This window comes from Rhinolophus sinicus, linkage group LG05, assembly GCF_036562045.2.
Source record: "Rhinolophus sinicus isolate RSC01 linkage group LG05, ASM3656204v1, whole genome shotgun sequence".
NCBI classification, from domain to species: Eukaryota; Metazoa; Chordata; class Mammalia; order Chiroptera; family Rhinolophidae; genus Rhinolophus; species Rhinolophus sinicus.
In genome coordinates this window covers 66,815,183-66,842,044 of record NC_133755.1, presented here as the reverse complement: position 1 = coordinate 66,842,044, position 26,862 = coordinate 66,815,183, and the positions used below count along the sequence as shown (strand labels likewise).

Sequence of the window (26,862 nt, the reverse complement as noted above, 5' to 3'; positions counted from 1 at the left end):
TTTAATCTTTTTCTTCTAGCCCCTCCTCCTATCCCAAGGCCAAAGAATTTTTAATAATCAAGGTTTATTTCATGCTCGTGCTACATGTTCATAATGTGTTCATGGGTGTGGGGGCTCTTTGTGAGATTGACTCATGGACCCAGGTGAAGGGAAGCCCCGTCTTTATGCGTCCCCATTTGACAAGGGAGGAAATATGGATATGACATATGCAAGGATATGCATACTTGTCCTCAAAGCAGCTCCCAACAGTTGTGCGTGGAATTGTGTGAAAATTGGCAAGCTGATTCCAAAATATGTGTGAAAAATACCAAGGGTCAAGAATACCAAGACAATCTTGAAAAAGAGTAAGATTGTGGGACTTATTCTACTGGATAGCAAGACTTTATTATAAACCTGTAGTAATTAAGACATATACCGTTAGCATACGGCTAGGCAGATGGACAGATGGATTTGAAAAGAGAGTCGAGGAACAGAACCACACTTGGGAAAATAATGGTCTTTTCAAATAGTGCTGGGTCATTTGGCTCACCATGTGGAAAAAATGAAACCGATCCCTACATTACAGCAAAATCAGTTTCATGGTTTTTTTCTTTCTTTTTTTTTTTTTTTCCCTGAACTGAAACTGGTTTCATGTGTAGTGTGAGGTAGTGGTCAGGTTTAATTCACTGAGTTGATTAGGTCATTGATGGAACATAGGTCTTCAGTCAAGTTTACTAGAATATGGCCAGAATCTCAGAAAGCTCTATTGGGTATCCTAACAATCGTTACCCCCTCTCTTCTCTCCAGGGAGAACCATTATCCTGAATTCCAGCACTATGGTTTATGTTTACTTCTTTTTGTACATCATACGGATAGAATTATATAGTGCTTTTCTCTGTATTGCTTCTTTCACTCAATATTACGTTTGTGAGATTTATTTATGTGTTGCCTGTAGCTGTAGTTTTAAGGAGTGTAGAGTTATGCTTCACTTCCCTAAACGTGGAGTTTCACATCAATTATTTGGGGTTGTTCTGCATGGGAGATTTATCTGTTCTCTCCCATTTATTTATTTAGTCATTTCTCTATATCAGGATGGGCTCCTGGATATTTCTTTTATAATCTGGTTTATAATCCAATACTGCTTTATTTATTTTGCTCAAATTATACCAGCTTTGACCATTGGAAGGCTTTTCAGTTGGCCCCTGTCTCCCTTTCACATATACCCATCATTGTGTTGTTGGTATTATGCTTTGGGCAGATTCCTAGCATGAGATCAACAAGGTGAAAGATTCATTTTAAAGGCTCTGAATATGTATTAGCAAAATGCAAAATTCTTCTCAGGAATTTTGTCTTGATCTGCGCTCTCTCCCGCCACGTGGGAGACACCACTGTCACCAACTCTTATCAGGACGGAATAGTAATTTTCCAACTCATTAAAAAAACAAAAAAACCTTTCCAGTTGGGTAGGTAAAAATGGTTTCAGTTTGATTTGGTTTGCCTTTCTTTAATTATTGGTGAGGGTGTGCAGTTTTTACACATTTATCATTCTTTCTTTGGTGAATTTAATATGTGCGATAAAATAATTGATGTGGATAGGAAATGGCACATAGAAGTTGTGGAATTACCAGCATTTTCAAAGTATAAGGAGATGCTATTAGTCACAGCCTTTAATGATTAAGAAAATGTACAATGCTTAATATTAATATTAAGAGATGATTTTGCTGTTATTAATGATAATTTCCTTGCCCTATAAGACTTGTAAATACTAGTCAGAAACAACTGCTTAAAATACAAGTATTTGAAACTGAGGAAATGCACGTTATAATCTGAAGAACAATTCTTTTTTATCTAAAATTCCAATTTTATTATTACTTGAAAAGAAATAATAAATATAATAAATAGTATTTCTCAAACAGCAAGCAAAGTTTGACTCGATGAGAAAAAAGGAGACAGTTTCACATAAAAACCCCAAAGAGTACTGATGAAATTAGAAGGTAGGGAAGATGGGGTTAGGGGGGTGAGGGGGGAGCCTGGGCAAGGGAGGGGAATGGACACGTAATAACTCTGTAGCCAGGAGATGTTCAGAGTTCCTGGAAGGCCTTGGCAGTTCAGGAAACCCTTTCTGAGGTCAGTTGTTAGCCCGGTAGCAGTTGGAAGTGCCAGATGCCTCTGTACCCAGCTTCATAGTCTTGTGGTTCTGTATCTCTTGGAAGACGCAGACAAGCTGAGTTCATGAGACGTTCCCAATCTGATGACCTGGCGTCTTCGGAGTTATCCTTGGGAATCACGAAGGGTATTTGTCTGAGACCTGGATTGTGCCAGAGTGGATGCAATTAGATGGTGTCAGGATGAATGTGTTGGTGATTATTATTGTTGCTTGTGCCTCCACCAGGGGAATTACTGAGAGATTCAGGAAATCCTTGCTCAGCGTTGCGTTTGGTTGGATTAAAGCCTGTGGGTTAGGTTTGTGGAAAGATTGGTTTAGTTCATCCTTGGGGAGTGGGAGTGAGGGGTGTGGGAGGGAAGGGGCGTGGAAAGGCCTGGCTTGGTGGGAGAGCCCGGTCCTGGTACAGGATAGCTCATCATCCTGAGAAATACTTGCTGATCATTGCTTTATGTTTTGCATGTTTATAGGTAGTTTAGAAGGGGAAGAACACATTAAAACTTTACACTGTCAGTATTTTGAAAATAAGTGCTTTGTATTTAAAAAGTAACATGGCCTTGTAAAACATCCAAGCAAGACAGGAGAATCTAAAGTCCTTCCCATCCGTGCCATCCATCACTTACCTCAGAGACCACTAGTTTTAAATTTGCATGGATCTATGAACATACACGTCGTTGTATGTAGAAGAGCGTATATCACCCATGCTCTTCTGTAGCTCACTCTCCTCACCTCTGGTATATGTGTTGCATAGTCTCCATGTCTGTACACATCGCTCCCCTCCATCCAAGGCTATGTGGCCTCCATGAATGAAGTGCTGTGATTTGTTAGCCAGTCTTCTAAGTATGATATTTAATTGGTTTGAAATTTGTTTTTGTTTTGCAATTTAAACAATGCTGCAGTGAAACCGTAAATATGAGTGCCATGTTCCTATACGAAATCCCTGGGTCAAAGTCCGTTTTTAAGAGTAGCCTGCTTAGGCACCTATCAGCTGGGTAAGGAATGGCATTTCTTTCTGCATTGTGGGTAGTTAGTCATCCTCCATCCGGGTTATTAATGATAATTCACTTTGGCAGAACACTTTAACGTTTTCAAAGACTTCTGCGTTCATGACCTCATTTGCTTCTTACCAACCGCTGATCAATGTATGGATTGGTTTTATAACCCTGCTTGAAATGAGGGTCTGAGACACGGAGTGGCTCCTAACTTGTCTGTGGCTGGACCTTACCTGGGTCTCCCCATTCCAGGCCCAGTGTTAGTATCTTTGAAGGTCCTTGGAAGTTATGGGCTCAGTGGTAGAAAATATTCTTCTTGTTCAATGGGAAGATTTGCTATGCCTTCGCACTTTTGTAATTACAAGTTGGCCCTGATTCCTTTGCTTCTGATTCAGGAAAGCTTGAAGTTCAGTAATTTTCCAGTATGTTTTCCATAGAGATAGGACAATATCTTCTGTTAATGCACGTAGACTTTTAATTGCAAAAGCACAACGTGACAGCTCCATGTCTCTTTGTGCAAATCATTAAAGAATTATCTGGTGAAGCCTAGCTTTATCAATTCCTTGAGACTGCTTCTTTCAGAATGTACATGAAAGGCCTTTATGTATCATAGCATGTGCTTTACTGTCCTAAGAAAACCAGACAAATCTACTCACAGTATTTCTTATCCTTACTGGCTAGCTATTCAGTGAAAGGGGGGTTGGTGACTCATGTATGCATCCATCCACCCATTTATTCATTCAACAAATGGTAACTGAGTGCCCAGTGTGATCCAGGCATGTTCCCAGCTAATTCTGAGAGGCGTGGACTCTAAAATACAGTGGAGGGGATACCCCTGAGGGCCCAGAGCTGGGAAATCAAGATGGAAGTCCACAGAATGGAATCCTCCTCCTGTTAACTCAGCAGAAGGCTGCTTGATTTTGAGTTGGCAGAGATCAAAGATGAGGAGAGAAGTGAGATGTTGCCTTCCATCTCTCCCTGTGTGATGACACCAACGGCCCAACCCTATCTAGCCTAGATTACCTAATTCTGTTCCATGCACAGCATTTTGAGAAAGAAGAGCCTTCTTCATAGGCTTCCTTCACATAAATAAATGTATCTTAATATCTTGTGACATTGGATTTACTCTGCTGTGTATGCGTGTATATGGGCAACATAAAAAGAGATGGAAAGAGTAAGGATGGGGGGAAGAGAGGAAAGGAAAAGGGGAGGCAGGGGTAAAGACAGCTCAAGATAACATGAAGCAAACATGTTGTCAGAGTAAACTTGGTGGGTATCCTCTTTGCAACATTTCTTAAAGAATCATGGTAATGGTCATTTGTAGGCAACCCTATAATATATAAGATTCCTAATGTTCTAGGGATCAAGTAAAATATTTTTATGATAGATTACATGTGTAATTAAAATTGGAACTTGTGAGTGGCACGTCAGCCATAGGAAGACCTGTTGGTGTTCTGACACTGTATTATATGGATATTTAGAATTAATCATCTTTAGTGTCACTAACACGGAATGAATTATAGAACTGTAGAGTTCAAATGATTCATAATTCTTAACATCTTTCTCTAAGTCAAGCTTAATTTACTGCAGAGTTCTTACCATGAGAAGTTAGAGAAATGTTGTCAAGAGTCTCTGCAGAGGTGTGCAACATAATGATTAGGGATTTATATAACTTACAAAGTGATCACCCCGATAAGTCTAGTACCCACCTTACACCACACATAGTTATTATATTATGAGGTATGATTTTAAAATACAGTGAATGTTTAAAAAAATTATTACAGTAAAAGACACTTTGCTATTAATCCCCTTCAAAATCCTCCCCCTCACTTCGAACACCCTTATCGTATCGTTCTTGTCACTTTCTGAAGCAGTTCTGGAAGTCCTCTTTCGTGTCTTTATTTCATCCTCTATCATGACAATGCTCCGTGTCACACATCGCTTCTGATATGGAAATTTCTGTCAACTGAAAACATTATAGTGTGTCCTTACACCTTATTCCCTGGATCTGGTACCTTGCGACTTCTGGCTCTTCCCCAAAGTCAAAATGACCATGAACGGAAAACGTTTTGAATCAATTCAGGACATCGCGGCAGCCACGACAGGGCAACTAAAGACAGTCACGTTAAGAGGACTTCCATAACTGCTTCAGCAAGTGGCAAGAACAATGGGATAAATGTTTTCAAAGAGAGGGGGAGTATTTTGAGGGGGATTAATGGCAATCTGTCTTTTACTATAATAAATTTTGTCTAAACATTCACTGTATGTTTTGATCACATCTCATATTATTGACTATGTTTCTTATACCCTACATCCCCATGACTGTTTCGTAACTGCCAATTTGTACTTCTTAATCCCCTTACCTTTTTCACCCAGCCCCCCAACCCTCTTCCCATTTGGCAGCCATCAAAATGTTCTCCGTATGGACAGTGGAAATGTTATGGCTCTGTGCGATGTCAGAGGGATAGTGGATGGGGCGAGGGGGTTCACACAGTGTGAGGGATATAAAAGATAAACGTCTAAGTATTACTTTGTCTTGTGCACCTGAAACTAATTAAAAAAAAAGTGGATGGAAGGACCAAAAGAACAAAGGAAGGAAGAATGGAAAGGAGGGAAGGAGGGAGGGAGAGATGGAAGGAGGGAAGGAAGGGAGGGAGAAAACCACATTTAACTGAACCTAGGAAAAATAAATTATAAGATGTACCATTATTTTTTTGTGTCACCACAAAAAAGTATTTCCCATTAAACTATTATATAATGCTTCTTAAAAAATAAATGTCCCCCGTATGAGTTTGTTTCTGTTTTTGTTTGTTCATTTGTACTTTTCAGATTCCACATATAAGTGAAATCATATGGTATGTGGTCTTTCTCTGTCTGGCTTATCTTACTGAGCACAATAACCTCCAGGTCCATCCATGTTGTCACAATGATAAGATTTCATTCTGTTTTATGGCTGAGTAACATTCCATTGTATATATGTACCACCTCTTCTTTATTTAGTCCTCTATTGATGGACACTTAGGTTGCTCCCATATTTTGACTACTGTAAATAATGCTACAGTGAACATAGGGGTGCATGTAACTTTTCGAATTAGTGTTTTGGGTTTCTTGGGATAAGTACCCTGAAGTGGAATTGCTGGGTCATACAGTAGTTCTTTTTTTAATTTTTTGCAGATGCTCCATACTGTTTTCCATAGTGACTGCACCAATTTGCAATCCCACCAATAGTGCACAAGGGCTCGCTTCTCTCCACATCCTTGCCAACACTTGTTTTTTGTTGATTTATTGATGATGGCTATTCTTACAAAAGTGAGGTTGTATCTTATTGTGGTTTTAATTTGCATTTCTTTGATGATTAGTGATGTCAAGCATCTTTTCATGTGTCTATTGGCCATCTGTTTGAATGGGTTTATTTCCTGATCAGAAAAAAGGAGACCCAAGATGATGACCAAATAGGAGAAAGTGGCATCTATGGGAAAGTGGGGGTTGGGGGACATAGGCTTCAGAGCCTGGGGAGGAGGAGAGGGTGTGAAGGCCGGAAGTGGCAGGTGAGTGGGAAATGTTGGAGGATGAGAAGCTGAGGGAACATCTGCCCATTGGCTTCTGTTTCTCTGTGACCCAGGAACTGAGCTCCTGCTGTCACACCCCAATCCTGCCTCCATCCTTGCAGGGGGGGTTCTGTGATCTCTTTCAGATAATGAGGATTTTTAGTGTCTTATTTCCCTCTTCCCTGCTCTCCTTACCCACTGAGACTCACAGTTAAGTTGTTCTAAAACACGTCATTCTCATCTTCAGAGAGGGTCTCTCGATATGTTAATTTCTATTATAGTAGTTTCCATCTGTGTTGTTGTCTACATGGAAGACTCTAACGGTTGGCCTGTCTTATTATAGACACCAGAAGGCATTCGAAGACATGCATACCCCTTGAATTCTACCTTCTTGCAAAGTTAGCTCTGTTTTCTTTCTAGCCTTGGGCTAGTTCTTTATCTCACAGGTAAATTAATTCAGTTCAACAGATGGCAGTAGCCCAATTGGACTCTAACTTCTCTCAGAAACCCCTCCTAACCAAATAGTGCATTTCTCACTAGTGGTTCTGGGAGGGAAAAAAGCTAAGGAGTTGAATGCAGGAAAAGCAGAGCCATTCTTTTTTGGCTAACATTTGGGGTCCCGGGTTTCTGTGTCCAGGAGCCGGACCCAGCTGACATCAGGAAATTGTGTGAGGCGACGTGGCCTCCCTTGTGCCCTCTGACTTCATCCACCACCTCTGTGTCCCCGAGTGGCCACCAGGTTGTGTGGAAGGGCATCATGGCTAAAACAGCATGCGCTAAAATAAGACCCTTCCTGTATATGGCTTAGAAATTCCTAGGAGCTGAAGTTTAGAGACTGATGCTGTAAAGTGCAAATGAAATGTAACTGAGTGTTGGGTGGAGGAAAAGTAATTCATTGGCTCTAACATGAAAAGCCCTGGGAATGAGCCTCCTTCTCCTCGTGGACCCTGTGATCAATGGCGGCCAGCCCCGTGCAGCTGTCTGGCAGTGAGCTCTTGGAAACAGCATAGTAGGGACTTTGCAGGTGGGTCTCATTGGGCTAAGAGACTGCTTTTGTGAGACTCTGCTGCATCTTTATATTCTACCAAGGAGAAGATGGTAAATCAGAGTAATTGCTTCATCCCATGGCATTTCATATTGTAAAGGGAAAAGGTCCTGTTAAGAAACTCAAACGAACTTCTGCTGTTTATACTGTATGCAAAGCCTCTTTGAAAACTGCTTGTCATACAGCCTGGCGGTTTGTTGTCATGGAACAATTCCATTAGAACCCAATGCCTGTTCTCATGGCACCAAGACTAAGGGTCCCTCAGGAAAAGCGTTTAACTCTTGGCTGTCAAAGCTGTTATTTATCTGTCATTTCTTGAAAAACTCACTGGAGTGTATTTATGAGAGAGATTTGGAGCAACCATCATGTCCACTGAGTTAGAAATGGAGTTGGGACTCAGTAAATGATCAGTAAAGAACTGAAAAGTATCCAGTACCATATTGTAACAGTGACTCGTCTATGCTAATTCTATTATAAGCTGCACTCCATAATCCTTAAGGAATGCACTGTACAGAACTCAAGGCCTGGAGTGTTAGTTAATTGCCACTGCTGATTCATTTGAATTGCTTATGCCAGTTATATTTTATAGATTTTAGAAGAATTCTTAATGTATATCAACCAAGGAGGCTTAGCAGATCTCAGAAGAACAAATTGAAATGGTCATGATCTGAAAATTAACACCCTTCTGGCTGGCATTTACTAACAAAGGATGGGGGTCCCATTTATCAGAGCCTGTCAGTGAGCAAGTTCCCTGGGGAACCAGCAGAGCAGTCTTAAGAGTTCGGTCTCTGGTGCTGGACTGCCCGACTTCAGACCCCAGCGTTGTCGCTCACTGGCTGTGACACTTGGACAAGTTAGTTAACCTCAGAGCCTGTGACTTCTTCACTGGTACATGAGGATAGTGTCTCTTGGGGTTTTGAAGACTAGTAAATGAAATAAGGCATGTAAAGTGCTTTGTGCAGTGTCTGCATGTAGTAATAAGGGGAGTTATTGTTATTAGCAAAATTTAATATGGGCCTGATGGGTCTGGGAAGATGGCATAAATCATCCCTAAGGCTGTTTTCTGTGGCATATTTGTGGGTTAAAGTCGTCTATGGGCATTTGTTACTTTGTGACTCCCTTCTATTTCCTAGTGTCACAAAGGCTGTGGTACAGGAGATGTGATTATGGCACAAACCACCCTCAATTCTATTCCCATTCTTGTAGAACAGATTGACAACCCTAAGGCAGAGATTTGTAACTGCTCTCAGGGTTTCAAGATTGAATTAAAATTGAGGTAACTTTTGTGGTCAGAGACAAATAAGGTTGGACTGACCTTTTCAGAGTATCCATGGTAGAAATAATATTGGGGGTCACACTTAAAAAACTGATGGTAAACCAGTGGTGTAATGCTGTTGCGGAAAAATAGTGAATAGGCGTGGTTACTAGAATTCCTTGACTCAAAAAGAAAAGTCTAATATAAGTGAGCAGGGGGATAGTAATGTACTTCAAAATTTAAGGCTTAGTTTTATGCACTGATAACTGGTTGTCACTCCTCAGTGTCTTTAACCATTAATAACTTTCTACCACTACCACCACTACCATCACCACTACCGTCACCACCACCACCATCACCACCCTCACCCTCACACCACCACCACCACCACCACCACCACCACCACCATCACCCTCACCACCACCACCACCACCACCACCATCACCCTCACCACCCTCACCACCACCACCACCACCACCACCATCACCACCACCACCATCACCCTCACCAACACCACCACCACCACCACCACCATCACCACCACCACCACCACCTTCACCCTCGCCATCTCTACCACCACCGCCTCACCATCACCAGCACTGGCACCATGCTACAACAACTCAGGGCCTTGAAGGATTCCAGTTGGGAGAATCCTTGCCTCTTTATCAAGCTCTGATTCCAGCCCCATCTTCTCTCTGCTTGACTTCTTCTCTCACCTTCTCACTCTCTGACCAGCTATCTTTTAGCCTACTAGCTCTGCCTATGGACTGAGGAGGGGATTTGTAAGTGAAATTCATCAGCCTTGCTTTTCTCTGACTTAAGAAAGGATTACTGATCTTTTATCATTTGCTTTATAAATAACAAGGGATGTTAGTTTGTCTCATTAAATTTAAAGCAATTGTTATAATTTTGTAGTGTTTAAGTTTTTTTAATTATATATAGTTGCTGCTATTGCTGCTCCAAAAAGGAGGAGAGTTCCTGGGAAACATTCTTCTCTTCCCCACTTAGTGCCTTTTTTTCTTCTTGTTTGCCCTGTGGCTGCCAGTCCACACCCCAGGGGCAGGTTGGCATGTTGTCCCAGGACTGTAAATGTTCCATGATGGAAAAGACTGTCTCCTCTGCACATCAGCCGATCAAGGCCAGGCCTGATACAAACTGTAAAGCAAGTTTATTCACTTATTTACTCCAAACCAAACCTGCTTGCAGGAAGGGATCAGGTAAACTTATGAGGTACTGTAGGAATGACGGGTTAGAAGTGAAGCAAACCAAAGAAATGGAACCTTAAATGTGAAATTCTAGCTGGTTAAAGACTAAGATGCTATGGGGAGGGCAAGGGTCACATCCCCTGAATACCCTCGAAGGCCACTTGATAGTAATTTATCTATCTTGTACTTTTAAGCGCTTCTTTTTCCCTTCCCTCTCCTCCACCTGCCTTTTTCTAAGACCCAGCTCGAAGGTGATCTCTTGCAGAAAGCAACCCTGATGCCCCGTTCTCCCTTCTGCAGTGCCGTGACCACATGACATCGGCATTCTCAGCTTAGAATGGGCTCCTTTCCCCTTCCCCACTTCTCCCCCTGTCCCTTAGGCTGTCAGCTTCTCAGCAGCAGGAAAGGCCTGTCACAGCCCTAATTGTGTCGCCAGCATCTAGCCAGCATCTAACACCGTGGCATTCAGGAAATGCTTTTGGACTAAAGTGAATTGTATTTCAATTTGCTATTTGAAGAGGACAGTATTTTTTAAACATGGAGAACAGAACTTTCTTCAGAAATAGGTGAGAGGTTGTTCATTTTCTTCTCATCGAATTGACTTGTTCCTAGACCCCAACCTTGGAGACACACAAGTAGGTAGGAAAATGATGGGTTTTTGTTTTGTTTTTAAGAATAAAACATTATGAAGATTCTAGGCAAGGGGAGCACTTAGCTGTGTATACGCTTGGCTGAAAGCCTCCTCCGTGGCAAATGCAATTTGCTTGGAGCCAATGTTCAGATTGAAAGCGGCTGCATATGGCTCAGTGCAGGAAGGAGGACGGCCATCTCTCCTGGCCGGTGGGGTCTCTGGGTCAAACCTGGGACTCAGCTGCAGGGGCGGGCTGCACGAGCCCCAGCATCTTTCCCTGGGCCGGGATCGGAGCAGGCTGATGAATGGGCGGGATTTGCTGGCAAAGGTGATACCATCAGCCCTCGCTGGCTTACGTTAGAATCTATAATTTCTTTATTCATTCATCTGTCCTCGATTCCAGTATTCTGTAATATGTTACATGGTTATCCTTTTTATGTGTGTGCTGTGGAGAGAGACTGACTTTTGTCTTTTGTTCTGGAAATGTAAAAATTCTAACAGCCCAGCCTTTGTTCCAGAATTCTCCTTTTAGTTTTCTCTGCATGAGAAATAGCTTCCCTTTGTTTTCCTTGTCCTGTTTTGCTGCTCTGGGGCTCATGTTCACTCTTCATTAACCCTAGGATGATGGACACCAGGGTGTAGCCAGTGTGGCCGCCGCGTGGCTCAGGGACAGTACCTCTTCCCCAGATAGACATGAAGAAAGTACTTTAGTACTCTGGACATTGCTTTTCCTTCTACATAATGTTTTCTTTATGGCATCGTCTGAATGGTCAGACTCTTACGCTGAGTTGCATGATCTTTAAAAAAGTTAACCTAATAATATCTACCATCCCTGTCTTTCGCCAAAGGACATTGTAACTATAATTAAGGGACATATATGTGAAATGTTTTGAGCTCAGTGGAAGGGAGAAGCCATCAGGTTCAAAGGTATTATCATTATTTACTTCGCTACTGATACCATATGATCCAGAATATCCTCATTTTGGAAAGGATGATAATATCATGTTTTGACATCTATTCCGACTTAACCCCATAATTGGCTTTTACCTGAGCCTGCATGATACTTCAATTTGTAGATTAAAAACAAATAAATGGGAAATGATCAGAAAGTTTTTACATTTTTCATAGACTATTTTCTAAACTCTAAAATTCAATGTCTTTTAAAAAGAGTTGATTTAAAAGCTCCAATTTTCTGAAATGTTATACATCTGCAACCAAGAATAAATAATATTGTAGCAGTTGGCTGCCTCCACTTCCCTGCAAAATAAATAAATACATTTGGTGACATACACTTGAGGAGTATGATTCTTATAATTCTCACAGAAATCTGGAACAACTTTACAGATGATAGAAATTTTACCATCTGCTAGTAACAAAGAAGCATAGCTCGTAACACAAAGCTTTTACTGAGTCTGACATATATATATTGGCAGGCCAGGATTTGGAATTCTCTACCGCTTCAGTCCCCGTCCCCAGGGATGCTGACCTGACTAGCAGCATGTCGTGGGAAAGGTTCCTTTGCTTCTAACGCCAACGGCATGGGCTTCACATGGTTGGAATGGCAGAGGAGGGAAGAAGGCTGAGTTTTAATGGTGACAGATCAAGAGAAAGGCACCCTGCAGGGTTGGGAAGACCTGCATAGATTTCACACGCAATTAGTGGAATGGTGGACTCACTGTAGAGGAGATACTCTCTTTATGAGTCAAAACATTAAGTGTTGGTAGAAGAGATCAAAGTTCAGATGCTTAGGGAGAGATGGGGGATGGCAAGTCCAGACTTTCTCTTACAATGACATTTGCTTTACTCAGGTAACATTTTGTCTTCCTAGGCCTGAGGTAACACGTGGGCTTGTGGTTCTAGTTAAGGATGAGGAGTGGATGGGCTGCCATTAGGAAGAGCTGAATGCTCAGTGGAAATGACGGGGCTGCCGACCACAGAAGGGGGAGAGAAACAGCTGGGAAGGAAGACATGGAAGAAGTGTCACCCCCTCCATGGGTTTCCGGTCCTCTCTGGAGAAAGCCGGGGGTGGGAGGGGTGATTGTCATTTTTCGTCATCATGGTTTCATCTGATGGTGTGGAGGCTGCTGCACAGCGCGAGCCTTGTGGTGGTCTTATAAAAGATGGCCAGTTCCTTTCTATTAGGAGGTGATGTGTGGTTGTTCCTGAGGGTGTTGAGTCCTTCTTAGTATTAGAAACCATGGGACCTCCTAGGAGGACTTGAGCTAGTAGTGGGCTGCCTGTGGGGTGCTTTTGGTTACCTTCAAGCTTAAAGGGGTTGGGAAATGAGGCAGGTTTAATTAAGGAAGAGTGGCTTCCTCCTCACCTCCAATTTCTCCGTATTCGGGAGTGATCGTTACACCTGACGCTGGAACCACAGTGAGTTCAATACCTGTCTACCTCATATGGCTTTTACCCTGATGGCTTTGTCTTACACATCTAAGCCGTGTTGCAGCACAGGTGGGGTTGATAGATTTGTTTTGTTCCTGCCTTCCACATCATCCCTTCCTTTTTTGTCATGCCTCCAGTTTGCACACTGCTGTCCTTGTAGCCTTTCCTCCTGGCCCTGGGGAAGAAAGCAGACAAGCCCAGGCACATGAGGACACAGGTTTCAAGTGTTTTCCCTCTTGTGGTGTCTGCGTTTCTTACAGGGGTGAAGACATCTTAAACCAGAGGAACGACTCGCTAGTGGTGGAATTTCAGTCGTCAGCCAGCCGGTGCAGGAGGTATTATTTCGGGCATGGGGCCATCTCGGAAGGCCGCAGTCATCCTGAATGCCCCCTGCCTGCTCCATGTTACATGCGGTCACTTCGTACATCACACCAGTCTTGTGTGTTTGGTTGGCTTGACCTGGCTGAGGGCAGCAAGCATGTTTGTGGGCGTCTCTGTGCGTGAGTTGCACACAGTAGGCGCCACACAGGTGGCTGTGCAGACTGGAGGGGGGGAAAAGTGTAATGCTGGCAGTGCAAGGTTTTATTTTTTTTTTCTGACTGCAAAAGCTGGAATTGGTCTGAAAGTTAGCACGTCAATGGTGAAAGCAGAATCCTCCTCCTGGCTAAAGCTCACTTCATGTCCATCCACAGCATGAGTCGTGTGTCCTTACAGAAGTCTCCATTTGAAATCCATGGAGTCTTCATGAAAGTGGGGGGTTTCATATTCTGAATGTCCACAACCAGGGAGGGACAGTCACACCCTCTCCTTTGAACCACCAGCCTGGTTCCGAGACTAAGAGTGTCGTTTCCATCTTGTGCCTCCCTAATGCCAGTCAGGGTTGCCACAGCCACCCCAGAGAGTTCTTAGTGACCATGGGCCATGTTTGAGCTGTGAGCCTCTCCGTTGGTGACGCTGTGGCTCAGCTGCCCTTTCTATGAAGGTCACTGGTTGGATTCCCAAATCTAATAACCTCGGCTAATGTACTAAGGATAAGTTAAAATGATAACAGTCTGCATATTCTGGGTATTTTAACATTCCTTACTCTTAAATTGAAATGCAGTGTCTCACAGCCTTGCTGGAAACACAGCCTAGCGTCGCCCCTTAAACAGCAAGTTTCAAGTATATTCTGGCCACATGGGCAGAGCTAGGAGGATACGTGATGTTTATGTTATGATTATTTTATTTGTGTCCTCTATAGCTACGTGACACAGATAGTCTCTCTTTTACTCAGCGTAGCAATTTGGCTGAAAAAAACAAACCAAACCAAAACAAAACCTTCCTATTTCTACAAGTTCCTTCAAACACCCACAGATCCTTTCGTTATTAACAACATTTAATAGCAGTACATTGGATTTTGACACCGAAAGCCATTCTGGAGCCCTTTTTATGGACTGTGTTCATGGTTAAACCGTACAGCACCACCGTGAAACACGCTGCGCTGTAATGAAGGCCTGGGGTGCAGAGAGAGCATGTGCTTTTCCCATCATCATGTTGGTGGCTGGGGGCGAACCACAGTCAGTAGGTGGTTGCCCTGGATCCCAGCTCAGGCATCTGCTCGCTGGACCGAGTGGGAGCTCTAAGCAAGGTGATGATAAGACCCCTTAAACGAATGCTTCTGCCAGGAGATGAAGACAGTGCTCATTCTGAGGGACGTGTCAGGTATTTACAATTGGTAGTGTTAGTTCTGTGTTTACACCAAGGCCAGATTTCTTTATCTACTGGGCTGAAAAAGAAAAAACAAAACAAAACAACAGTGTATTTCCTTCCTTCACTACATGGGTCACTTCCTTATTATTAGCTGAATTAGGCCCTTTATTTTCTCCTTATTAGGGAGAAAGAACACTGTTTCTTCCTCAGTCCTCCCAGTTATCTGGTGTCTGGTCACTTAATAATTGCGTTTTAGGAGAATAGATATTCATTTTCTTCAACAAAAAGGCTGAGTTCCTTGATGACATACCATAATTCAATTCCCGTGCTCTCCCTCCATTGTCCACACCCCTTCCTCCTGGCACATTTTTCATGGTTAGGAGGAGTGATAGTGTCAAATATATCAGAAGGAAGAGTTGATTCTGTCCTAGTTTGACGACTTGACTGATTAGCAGAGATCAGAAGAGGGCTCACAGCTGTGAAAGCCACTGCAACATGGAGTTCTAACAGCTCTTTAGGGAGTTAGCTAATGAAAGAATCACTACAGAAACACAGCCATGCGAAAAAAAGAAAAAGGAAGAACGAAAAGAACAAGAGCATTCCCATATAACACTCGCAGGCTATGTCATAAGAGGAACTATGCTCATAATTTCTATTTACACGTCACAATAATTACCGTCTGCCTGAAGATTACTTTTAGTCTCTCCCTGTCAAGGTGGCTTAGATATTTCCTCTTTCCCATGTCAGGCAGAGAGGCCTAGTACTGGTTGGAACTTGTGCTAAGGATTTTTTTCTTCCTGGAGAATGTAATTATCAGACACATGAGCCCATCCTGCTTGATTAGAATGTTCTTGTCATCGTCACCATTTGTCCATGAACCAGACTTCTGCTCTCGGGTGAATGTGAGATTGGGCTTTAGCCTTTAATTTTGTGTGTGTGGGGTTGTTCTCTTTTCTTTCTCTGATGCAGTGTCTATGAACCAGATAGAAATGTGTTACGGAGGAAAGAACGAGAAAGAAGAAATCAGGAAACGCAACAGGATGATGGCACATTTAATTCAAGTTACTCCCTCTTCAGTGAACCCTATAAGGTAGATGGTTTTCCATTGTTCATCTCCACCCCTCACTCGTTTGTAACTCTAACCCCCGGGTGATGGTCTTGACTTGAAGAGTTGACCAAACGTTAGTTAGCCCAAGGAAGGTGGCTCAGCCACTAAGAGTGGGGTCTTCGCACACAAAGCTTGGTGTCTAGTTCACATGTCTTTACTGGCCACTCTGTCAGTGAAGTGTAACTTGCTGTGATTTTTATGAATAACGTAGACTTCATCTCTGCATTGATTTTCAAAGTCAGTGACATGTGCTCTGTGTTCTAAGGTGTTAGGAAACAAACACTCTTAAAAGAGGTTGGGTTACATATGTGTTACACGTGGACCACGTTAGTATTAGGGTACCTGCTGGGGCTGATGAGAAAGAAACTTTGGGATTGTCTTTCATTTACCCAAAGGCCAGAAATATAACCTCTCCTCCCAAATGAGGTGTCTTCCCAGACGTCACTGGTGTCTTTGGCTGCATGGAGCTGTAGGTAGTTCAGGCTCCTGGCTTCTTGCACATTTAGCCCCATGTGCATTTTACCCTTCACTCTGACTTCTCTTGCCTCGCACTTGGGGTTTCTGACAAGAATAATTACGTATTTACAAATTGGAAGCAGAACAATTTGAGCCAAATCTGAATTTTCAAGAAAAGCTTCTGCTGGGAGCAGAAAAACAGAAAAGGAAAGCCAGTCCTGGAGATCCTTATCTGGACCGTTTTGTGAAGTTACAGTAGGGCGCGTGCTGATGTCCTCAGCGGCCGCACAAGCCAAGGATTGGGGCCTTCGTGTCCTATGAGGCCCTTAACGGTTTCTGGGTCTGGTGTGGCGCAGAGCGCTGACAGGTGGCCTCCGAGACGGCAATTTTGATTTCATGTGTCAGCCCTCATTCTGCATGCGGTGACCTTGGCTCTGTGGTCCGTCCAGGCCCCTCTCCACAGTTTCCTATGTTTCCTTTGTCTCTAACAAGTGGGTATGTTTTTCTTTCTCCAGACAAACAAGGGGGACGAACTCTCCAACCGGATCCAGAATACGCTCGGCAATTACGATGAAATGAAAGACTTTTTAACTGATAGATCCAATCAGAGTCACCTAGTTGGTGTTCCCAAGCCTGGGCTTGCTCAGGCTCCTGTGAACAAGATGGATGAACACTTTGTCCCCGAATCAAGAGCCCAGCCTCAGCCCTCGTCAGTCTGCAGCACTGCCTCCTCCACACCAGCAGCTGTCCCCGGGCAGCAGAGTAAGAGGACCACCGTGGGCTGGCAGAAGGTTGGGCACCCGCCCCCCGATGGCCAACAGAGAGCAAGTAAGTACGGACACAGGGTGGTTGGTTTGAACAGAACCGCTAAGCCAGAGAACCATGGTAAAAAGCCTAATCACTGTGTATCGAGCTCCTTACCCTCACCTCCCTCTTCTTCTTCTTCTTCCAACTCAGCACAACAGGGCTCTCTCAGGACCCTCCTTGGAGATAGTGTTGGCAGACAGCAACCACGGGCCAAACAAGTCTGCAATGTAGAGGTGGGTCTTCAGACCCAGGAAAGGCCACCTGCTATGGCAGCCAAGCACAGTGGCAGTGCACACTGTGTTCAGAACTTTCCTCCGTCCCTGGCTTCAAAACCCAGCCTGGTTCAGCAGAAACCGACCGCATACGTGCGGCCCATGGATGGCCAAGATCAGGCCCCTGATGAGTCTCCGAAGCTGAAGTCGTCCACGGAAACCAGCGTGCACTGCACGTCCTACAGGGGTGTCCCTGCCACCAAGTCGGAGTCGGCCAGAGCCAAGGCCAAGCTTGCTAAGTTCAGCATCCCCAAACAGACGGAGGTGAGTCTTGTCCTCTTCCTGCTAACACGCATCTGAGTAGTTCTGAGTGGTTACCTGACAGCTGTGGATTCAGTTCCCATGTTTCTTTATTTCAGTGTTTGACTGACTGCATGTGGTGGGATTCGTAGCAGTCAGTAAGGGAGGACGTACACATAAATAATGCTGTCTTAAGAATCTCAAGTAGATTCAAATCAGCGTTTTATAAGGACCAACAAATGCAGTCGTGTGTGTGTCTCTTAATTCAGAAAGAAATGTCTTCTTTAATACAGTTCAGGGGATATTGTGCAAGCCAGTGTTGACAGAAATAGGAGACACTAGAAATAAAAGGACTTCAAAAGCTGTACTTTTTCGTATGTAGAGGTTAACTTTCACGTAAAAGACTTTAGAAATTTAACATTGTGGTCAGTTTGAATTGTTCCAGGACAAACTTCACAAAGTTAATCTCAGAATGACTTTTTAATTGTTAAACAATTCAATGCTGATTATGGTGAATATGCAAATATATCACTTGTCCCGTCCATATGATAGTATTTAAGACCCAGGTCCATTGATGTCAGTCAAGTAAGGACTCCCTTTGCCCTGTAAAAAAAAAAAAAAAATCTCAGGCTGTGTGAATCTAGTGAAATCTTGTAGTTCAGATTCTCCTGATTTGCATTTTGATTTTATTCTAAAGTGTTTATTCAAATATGTAGATCGGCTGTATGGAATATTAGAACTGAAAACAAGCCAGTCACATAATCACAGAGATAGCAAAAAGGCCATGACTAGTCTCTTGAACAGAAATCTGGATTGAAAATGAAGGTTTGTGGTAGAGAAGCACTTCTTACAGTGTATTCCAAATTGATGACAGTTGTCACAAGCACACGACGAAGAAATACGACTGCACATGTGTTTTGCTTTGCGATGACGTGGTATACTAACTGAAATACAAAGGTGAGTTCTAGAACACTGTACTTAGGAACTATTCAGTTTTGGGGTTTTTTGGATACTTTTTTAAAGATAGAGTAACAAACATGGAATATTCTTTGTATCTTAATTTGATTGAATAACCAAATGAAACAAATGATTGGGTATTTCTTGTTACATATCTCACAAGACACCCTGACCATTTCTGAGCACCATGTGAGAAAGCACCATGCACCAATTGGGAGAACAATATATTACGCAGATGTTTATGCAGGTTCTATTGAGGAAATTAATGGCATGTGTACCAGTAACTTCTTTTGATTATTCTTTAATGATGGACCCCAGAAAGTGTTCACTAGGAATTAATATAAGTAAAACTCTAACTTCTGCAAGCATTCATGTTCTTTAAAGTTTGTAGGACACATAATAGGTACCACCTTACAAAATTCATCAAGCACTTTGATTTTTGTCATCATTATCAAATGACCTGTAATGGCAAATAAAGCATGACTTATCCTTCCACAGCAGTGCCTGCAACCGTCAGGAATCCTTTTATAATTTTAATCCTAATTGATTCCTTGTTAAGATGATTATTATGTACAAAAGAAATTTCAAATTTATTCCCTAATAATTTAATTACTTTGGAGCCCAGTGAGTTGATAAAGCTCTGGTTAAAAGCCAGTTTTTGATCGCCGGGCTAGCCTTGTACAGATAACTATACAGTTTTCATTCGGTGTTTGGGTATGTCGCTAGTAACGTGGATACTTTCAGAATGCTCTTCCAGGACTCCCAGGTCAGGAATGACCCAGACTCGTGTTTGGTTATCACAGAAAGAGGGAAACGCCGGAGCTAGAGAGTCGCGTTAGACAGACATTGGAGCTTTTATAGAGGAAGTGTTTCACTTCCCCCCCGTGTAATGACATTGAACCAGGTAGCCAGCTCCCGTCCTAACATTCTGTACTGAGTACTTCAAAGAGAGCCATCGTGCATCGACAGAGAAGAACAAAAAGAAGTGTCGTTCACAGGACAAAGTTGTAATTGGTGAATTTTGGGGAGGGGGTAGAGGTATACAGTTCTTATTTTATCAAAAAGCTTTGCAAAGTATGGAACATATGGTCATTTGAATTTTGTAACACTGCTGTGTTTAATTAGTCCACTATCAAAATGACTGTGTTCCAGTTAGTAGCAGGGTGGTATCTGCAAGTTACGTTTCCTATCTGTCGTGCCAGGCGTCATGCGGGGCGTCTGCTCCCGCTCCCCATACAAGAACGCAGGATATGGTGAGGCCAAAAAGGAACACCCACGGAGCCATAGGTAGGGGAGTCATACCACTATATTCTCTCTGGCGGCACTATACTCTCACTGGAGGCTGGATCCACACTGTCCGCAAACCGCCACCCACGCTTGCCAGCCTAGCCGCCATCTTCTTGCTAGCCCCCGTTCTTCTCTTCTCTCTCTTCGTAGCCACAGCAGTTATATTGTGGCCAATGGCTCACTGGTTACAGCTGACAGCCAACTAGCCACAGCTGATGGCCATGCAATCACAGTTGGCCATTTACTACCTGAGCCAGCACCTGTCTATGTGAGGCCGAGAGCCTGGAAACTACTCTCTGGGGCTCCGCCCCCACACTATCCTTCAAACTCAAAGGGTTTTTTTTGTTTTGGGATTTTTTTTTACATTCCTCCAAGAGATTAAGAAATTTGGCAGGTGTATCATTCAGTGTTTATAGGGCAAGTTTATAAAATCCACACTCACAACATAGAAACTGAAGAACATTACCAACTAATCAGATTTTACTTTTGAGGGAGTATTTGCTTTATTTTGGGGGGGGGGAGAATAAAACAATTCAATGTGGCAAACAATTTAAAAAATGTCCGTGGCTGTATTTGTTTACACAGATACCACCAGTGAGAACAGGTCGTCTGAATAGTATTGACTGACTTCCAGTGAGGTAGGGAATGTGTTTTTTAGGGAAATTGACAAAGGGAGTGACCTGAAGGGAACTTGCATTTCTTTCTTTTTTTTAAAAAAAATATTTTTATTTCTTGACTATACCTTTTCAGGACGTTGGCTATAGAGCAAGACTCACTATGACAGTATGAAGAATTGGGGGGCTAAAAGGCAGTGTTAGGTAACAATGACATCAGGCACGGAAGGTGCAAATATAGCTGTGTAGGCATTGTGTAGGTCATTCCACATGAGAAAATCAAACCAGGGACTAGTGTCATGTGATGTGAGAAACGGAAAAAAAGTCTGAGATGTGATCTATGCCTCCGAGAAATTTACAATGAATTGAATAAATTAGATGCCAGCACATAGCTTTTACCTTGCAATTCCTGTCACTTATAGTCCAAATTAAATCTAAAAATGTCCTTCTAGCCCTAGGAAAGTTCCCTTACCTTCATAATCCTTGTGGTAGAAAAATATTGTCGTTTTTAAAAATTGAGAATTCGTGAATGTCTTTTGCCTGATTTTACACTTTCTAAATTCTTCATTCTTTCCCTTACAACATCTGCATTCTATCTGCTGCCATGGCAAATTATTTGCTGTAATTCTTTGGTTTTCAATAATAGGTAATTAGTATAGAAAAATTCAGTGTAATTTGATGTGGAAGTTAAAGACCTCAAGGGAATTCCTGGACTGATACACCTGCCTCTTGACTGTTTTTTCCAGCTCAGTTTTGTGTTTAATGAAAAACATATTTTTGTTGTTATAGCTGAGTCTCTTATTCTTGGCGCCACCCCTCATTAAGTGAACCTTCCCTGGAGTGTCACTCGGAAGGGTGACTACTGCTAGATGAGAGACAAGGGACTTAATGAATGACTGAAGCATGCGTTCTAGAACATTCTAGGGTAGGGCACACTAAATCTTATTTCCAAAGAAGTGAATTATTTTTGTTACACACACACACACACACACACACACACACACACACAAACACACAAACAATGTTTTGCCATTAAGATGTAATTCAAGATTCAGGCGTTAGGAACTGTTTACTTCTAGGGCCAGATATAGGTTTTGTGGGATCTAAAATTTATACCATCTTGGGGGTGGGTTGGGGTCTTCTTTAGGAGCAAAAGAACAGAAAATATCTTATACTTGAAATTTTTATAAACACAAATAGTAACACGTTGCTAAGGCCCCTCCTGGAGCCTATGAGAAACCTCTGCTCAGGAGGCCCTGAAGCTTATGTGTCATTAGCTTCGAAGTGTATCTGTCTTTGACTCATGGACTAATGATACATTATTATTAAAATGATGATTTTAGACCTGAAGAGAGTGCTTTATATTAGCCTCAAACTTGGTAGAATTTAAAAATAATATCTAATTCTAGGTGATGGAGGCAAGGCAAAAATTGGACAATGCTTTGAAAAAGCTTAACATACAGTGCCCCTGGGACAAAATATGGGTCTCAAAGGCAATGAACTCGTTTGTTTGGAAAGTTACAGCTTCAGCAGTGGTATTCCAAACCGTACACAGTTTAGTTTCTGTTTTCTGTTCATTTAGTAAATAGCCGTGGTTTGAAACTGCTCACGCAGAGGGCTCTGATGGCTGAAAATAGAATGCATTTGAAAAGCCACGGAAGGGAGGAAGCCAGTGGCTGCTGCCCTTAGCTTCGTCAGTGATAAGGCAAGAGACACTTAAATTTGAATGTCACTGTATAGAAGGCGTTTTGGTTGTGGTTGAAAATTCATCAGCAAGAACAGAGTCACCATTTTTGGTTGATCAGAAGTTTATTTGTTAAAATAAGTAATTAAATAGTATAAGATGTATTGATTAACCATTGCACTGTCATAACGGGCATTTTAAAATCACCATTTATACCACGAATAAGAACAGGAAGATAAAGTACCGTGATTCTACAAAATAGCTTCCTAGAAAAGCAATTAACTGATTTTTTTTTTTTTTAAAGTTCACAGAAGATAAATGGTGTAGGCTTCCTATTTCCTGTCACTCTTGGTTACCTTTGTATGAAAATGGATTTCTTCCAAATTAAAGTCGGCACCAGCCTGTCGGACGAAAAAGGCATCTGAAAAGCAATGTGTACATTACATATTCATGCCAGTCTCAGGTTTTTAATTACATTTGAGATGTAGAATGTTTTCAAGTCCAAGCATGCTGTCTGGTTGCTCATTGAGGAAGTGAGGGTGAGTGGCCAGGCTGGAGACACGGGTGTCCCATCTGCTGTGGCCCTCTGCTCTCCATCACCCTCACCTCCAACCTCCTGGAGCGACTGCAGACAGAGGCCACATGCACAGGGCAGTGTGGCTTAGTCACAGCCAGGTGGTCACGCTCTGCGTTCCCTACTGTCCACAGAATAAGTGTCCTCCACTCTCTTTGCGAGGACGTGGAGAACTTCCTCAGTCCTGGGTAGACTGAGAAGAGGGACAACTCAAAACGTTGATCTCAGATGCTGGATGAAAGCACTTGTTTTCCATATCATAGAAGGGTCATTCTGAAGGTCGTCGCGAAGGCGGGCAAGTGGAAGTGTTTCCATATTTTTTGGTACTTTTATGTTCAGCCAGCGGGGCCCTAAATGGTAAAGCACTTCATCACTTAAAAAAAATAATAACTTCAGTTTCTATAACCCTTTATTGAAACATTTGAAGAACGCATATTAAAATGTGTCCTGTTGTGTGAAGGGGCTGGTGCCCTGTTCCACCCCCTTTTTCTCACTGCTCCTTTAGAGTCATTTATGAAGCTGGTTTTTCTAGCTGTCAGGTGGGAGAGGACTCCCAGAGCTCGAGGCATTGAGGGCAGGACCCGGAGCCCAGGGGGAGGCTGTTAGCAGGCCCCACTTGAATTTCCCTGTGTATTTTCTCAGTTCTCACAAAGCTTCCTCTCTCAGAAAGCATCTGGACAGATTACGGGCTGCTTTTCCTTAAACTGTAATCTCCTGTGTTGACTCCAACCCTGGGGCTAATCAAGACCCCTCTGTGTTTGGAGCTACTTGAAAACATGTGTGATCCAGCATCGCCCCTCCCCTGGAACAGTGTCACTCTACAGCCCAGTGAGAAAAGCTGCTGCTTTTGTAGTTCCTCCGTCTTGGGTCGGAAATCGTGTGCAAGCTTTCAGGTGTTCAGGGAGGCGCAGAGCACAGTGGAAGGGTCCGGGGTCTGCAGACCAGCAAGGACGGGGTTCACACCCGGCTCTGCCACTTGTGAGCCTTCCGGCAGGAGCAAGTCACTAGGCCTCCGTTTCCTGAGATTTTATTGCCAAGGCTGGGAGAGAATTCTCTCTCTCTTCTGTGTACTTGGCTTTTCTGAGCCCTTATTGTTTATATGGGCCATATCACTCTTGAGCTTTATTTTCAGTTCAGTGAAATACAGAATCAACAAGATTTGGTCTGAGGAAAAATGTTAAAAATTTCAGGCAGTAAGTATGAGAGTGACTCATTGAAACAGAGCTCTTTGAAGCCACAGAGTTTTAAATGGCACATTTAATTGGCTGAGCTGTGGAGTCACTTACCCACGTGATTAGCCAGCATCAGTAAAACCTTTCTCGTGGCAGAAAACGGACTCTTCCTGCTGCTCAGGATCTATCACTCTGCCACAAATGGGCCGACGTTAGAGCAGAAGGAGGAGTGTGGTTGCTGGAGCGAGACTGTCTGAGTTTGACTCTCGCTTCACTTGCTAGGCAGATGACCTAGTGTCTCAGTGGCTTTGTCTGTGACAGAGATTCATGGTTGTACCTTTATTCATTTGCTGTGCTGCAATAACAAAGTACCCCAAATCAGTTGGCCTAGAACAACAGAAATTAATCGTCTCCCAGTTTTGGAGGCCAGATGTCCAAAATCAAGGTGTCGGCAGGGTTGGTTTCTTCTGAGGGCTGTGAGGGAAGGCTCTGCTCCTGGCTTCTTTCTTTGGCTTGTAGAGCTGTCTTCTCCTGGGTCTTTACATCGTCTTCCCTCTGTGTGTGTCTGTCCAAATTTCCCCTTTCTGAAAGGTCTTCAGTTATATCTGATTAAGGCCCATCCTGATGACCTCATTTTAACTTGATTACCCCTGTAAAGACCCCATCTCTATTTAAAATTTAAAGTTGCAAGGGACACAATTCAATGTAATAGTACCTGTCAGTAGCATTTTTATGACGGCTTAATAAACTAATATTTGTACAGCACTCACAGTAGTGACTGGCACATAGTAAGCACTCAATTAAATCCACAATAATAACTCATAATTATTATAATTATTTATAGTGGCTCTGTTTGCTTCATACTTACCTTATGTGCTGAACCCTACATGGTCTGAGAGCTCAGAATCTGGAAATCGAGATGAGATAGATGAATTTCACTAACATATGAGTGCCTTAAGAGCAAGGATTTTTGTCTTGTTTTTACTACTTAGTTTATGGACGCATCCCCAGCTGTGCCTGGCACATAGTTGGTGCTCAATAGAGATTTGCTGAATTAGTTCATTCATTCAAGGATATGAGTGAAAGAAGTCACTCTCTCCAATCATTGATCTCCTCTCAGGGGCTTCAGTAATTCCCGCCAAACCTTTTATGGGAAGAGAGGAGCCAAACCCTTCCATCATAGAATTTATAGCTGCTGTTATGGAGAGAAATGGGAAACATATTTACTGCTGTATGTAAACACAGCCTGTGTAAAATAAACCGTGCTGCTGTGTGCTGACCTAGGGGCTGTGCCAGCAGTGTGTTCTCTGCCTCGTTTTCCTCTCTCTTGTTTGGTTTTCCTGAGCAGAAGCCCTGGCTTGGGGACAGTCGGTGTCCTGAGCTGTGTCTGTGCTGCAGACAGACGCTGTGTTCTCCGGTCACATGACATGAGCTGTAGCAAAAGGAGGTGGGAGCAAGGAGAGGGGGATGAAGGGGACAGGGGACTCTAGGAGAGGGCTCCAATTTTTAAACTTTCTGCCACATGAGTTGCATTTCGATGGACTTAAAATGGCCTGGAAAACATGAAGTTCTTAGAGGCAGCCCTTGATTCGAGTGGGTACCGAACCCCCCCCAATGTCCCATGGCCCTTTTTCTCTGTGTGTCGTTGCATACTTCATTGATCCTCTTTCTGTCACAATATCTATTTCTCTTATTCATGGGAATGCATTGTTTCATAATTTACGCAAACGTAATCCACCTATTTATCTGGAGCTCTGTGAATTTGTTGTCTTGCAGACATATCCTTCAAAAATAATCCTGGGGTCCACAAAGCCCTTGGTGTGCCTTGAACAGGCAGGAAATGGTTGACCCCTTATCTGTATGACAGAAAGATAAACAGTGGAAATAGAAAAATATATGCACTCAGCTATTTTTACAAGCCCTGAAAACAAATAAAGATCAGCACCCCCCTCCCCCCCATGCTTAGATGCCTTGAAAATCTCACAGAGAGCATCCGTGATGGGGTGTTGAACCTTTCTCTGTGATGTCCCCGTAAAGCCTCATCCTGTCTGTGCTCCAGCCCTGTAGCTGGGAGGGAACTTACCACATCCCGGATCGCCTTCCCATCTTTGGACTGCTCTCACCCTTCCTTCTGCCACCCGGCAAATCAAACTTTCTGTAACTTACGCTTCTTAGCTTTAGTTGTGCCCACTGGGATTTTAAATTGTGGGCTATTTCAGTTTTCTTTTTTATTCATTAATTCCTGTAGATGAGGTCCCCATCGTGCGCCTCAGACAGTTCTTCCTGCAGGGCCGTGCCGCCGCTTTCCCGATAAACAGGCATTCGAGTCCATTTCTGCATGCGAGTCAGGGTAGTCTCGCTCGCTTCATCGTGGCCTACCTAAATCATTCCTTTACCATTTGACTTTTACAATTTGTGATAAGCATTATGGAAAAAGGACAAAGCAGAGCAGAGGAAAGGGGCCTGGGGGAGGCAGGGGGATGGAGGGTAGGGAGCCAGTGCAATATTGAAAAGGGAGGTTCCTGTGCTTCTCATTCTCACTGAGAAAGTGAGGATTGAACAAGAAGAGCGTGAGGCTGTGACGTGAAGGATTTAGCCAGGGATGCATCTGGCGAAAGAAAGTGCGAGGTAGAAGGGACTTCTGGAGCAGAGACTAAGTGGGGACATGCCTCCTTGCCCTGGAAGAGCAAGAAACCCGAGTGTTGGAGTGGGGTGTGCAAGGAGGAAGGAAATGGGAGAGGGCCGTCAGGCCACAGGAAGGACTTGGCTTTACTGTGGGTGACAATGGGGGGCCA

The 26,862-nt window shown here is 43.1% G+C and overlaps 1 protein-coding gene across 8 annotated transcripts in view; it reads left to right on the top strand.

Moving 5' to 3' along the window:
- Window positions 1-26,862, top strand: part of AFF3 (ALF transcription elongation factor 3) — a 543,284-nt gene that overhangs the window by 110,619 nt on the left and 405,803 nt on the right. For 4 of the 8 annotated variants that reach the window (XM_074332377.1, XM_074332378.1, XM_074332379.1 and 1 more), the window contains exons 3-5: window positions 13,468-13,542; window positions 15,866-15,986; window positions 16,976-17,803. In XM_074332377.1, coding sequence (XP_074188478.1) covers window positions 13,468-13,542; window positions 15,866-15,986; window positions 16,976-17,803 — 1,024 coding nt within the window. The remainder of the gene's footprint in view (window positions 1-13,467; window positions 13,543-15,865; window positions 15,987-16,975; window positions 17,804-26,862) is intronic. The other 4 variants (XM_074332383.1, XM_074332384.1, XM_074332381.1 and 1 more) reach the window with 2 other exon arrangements.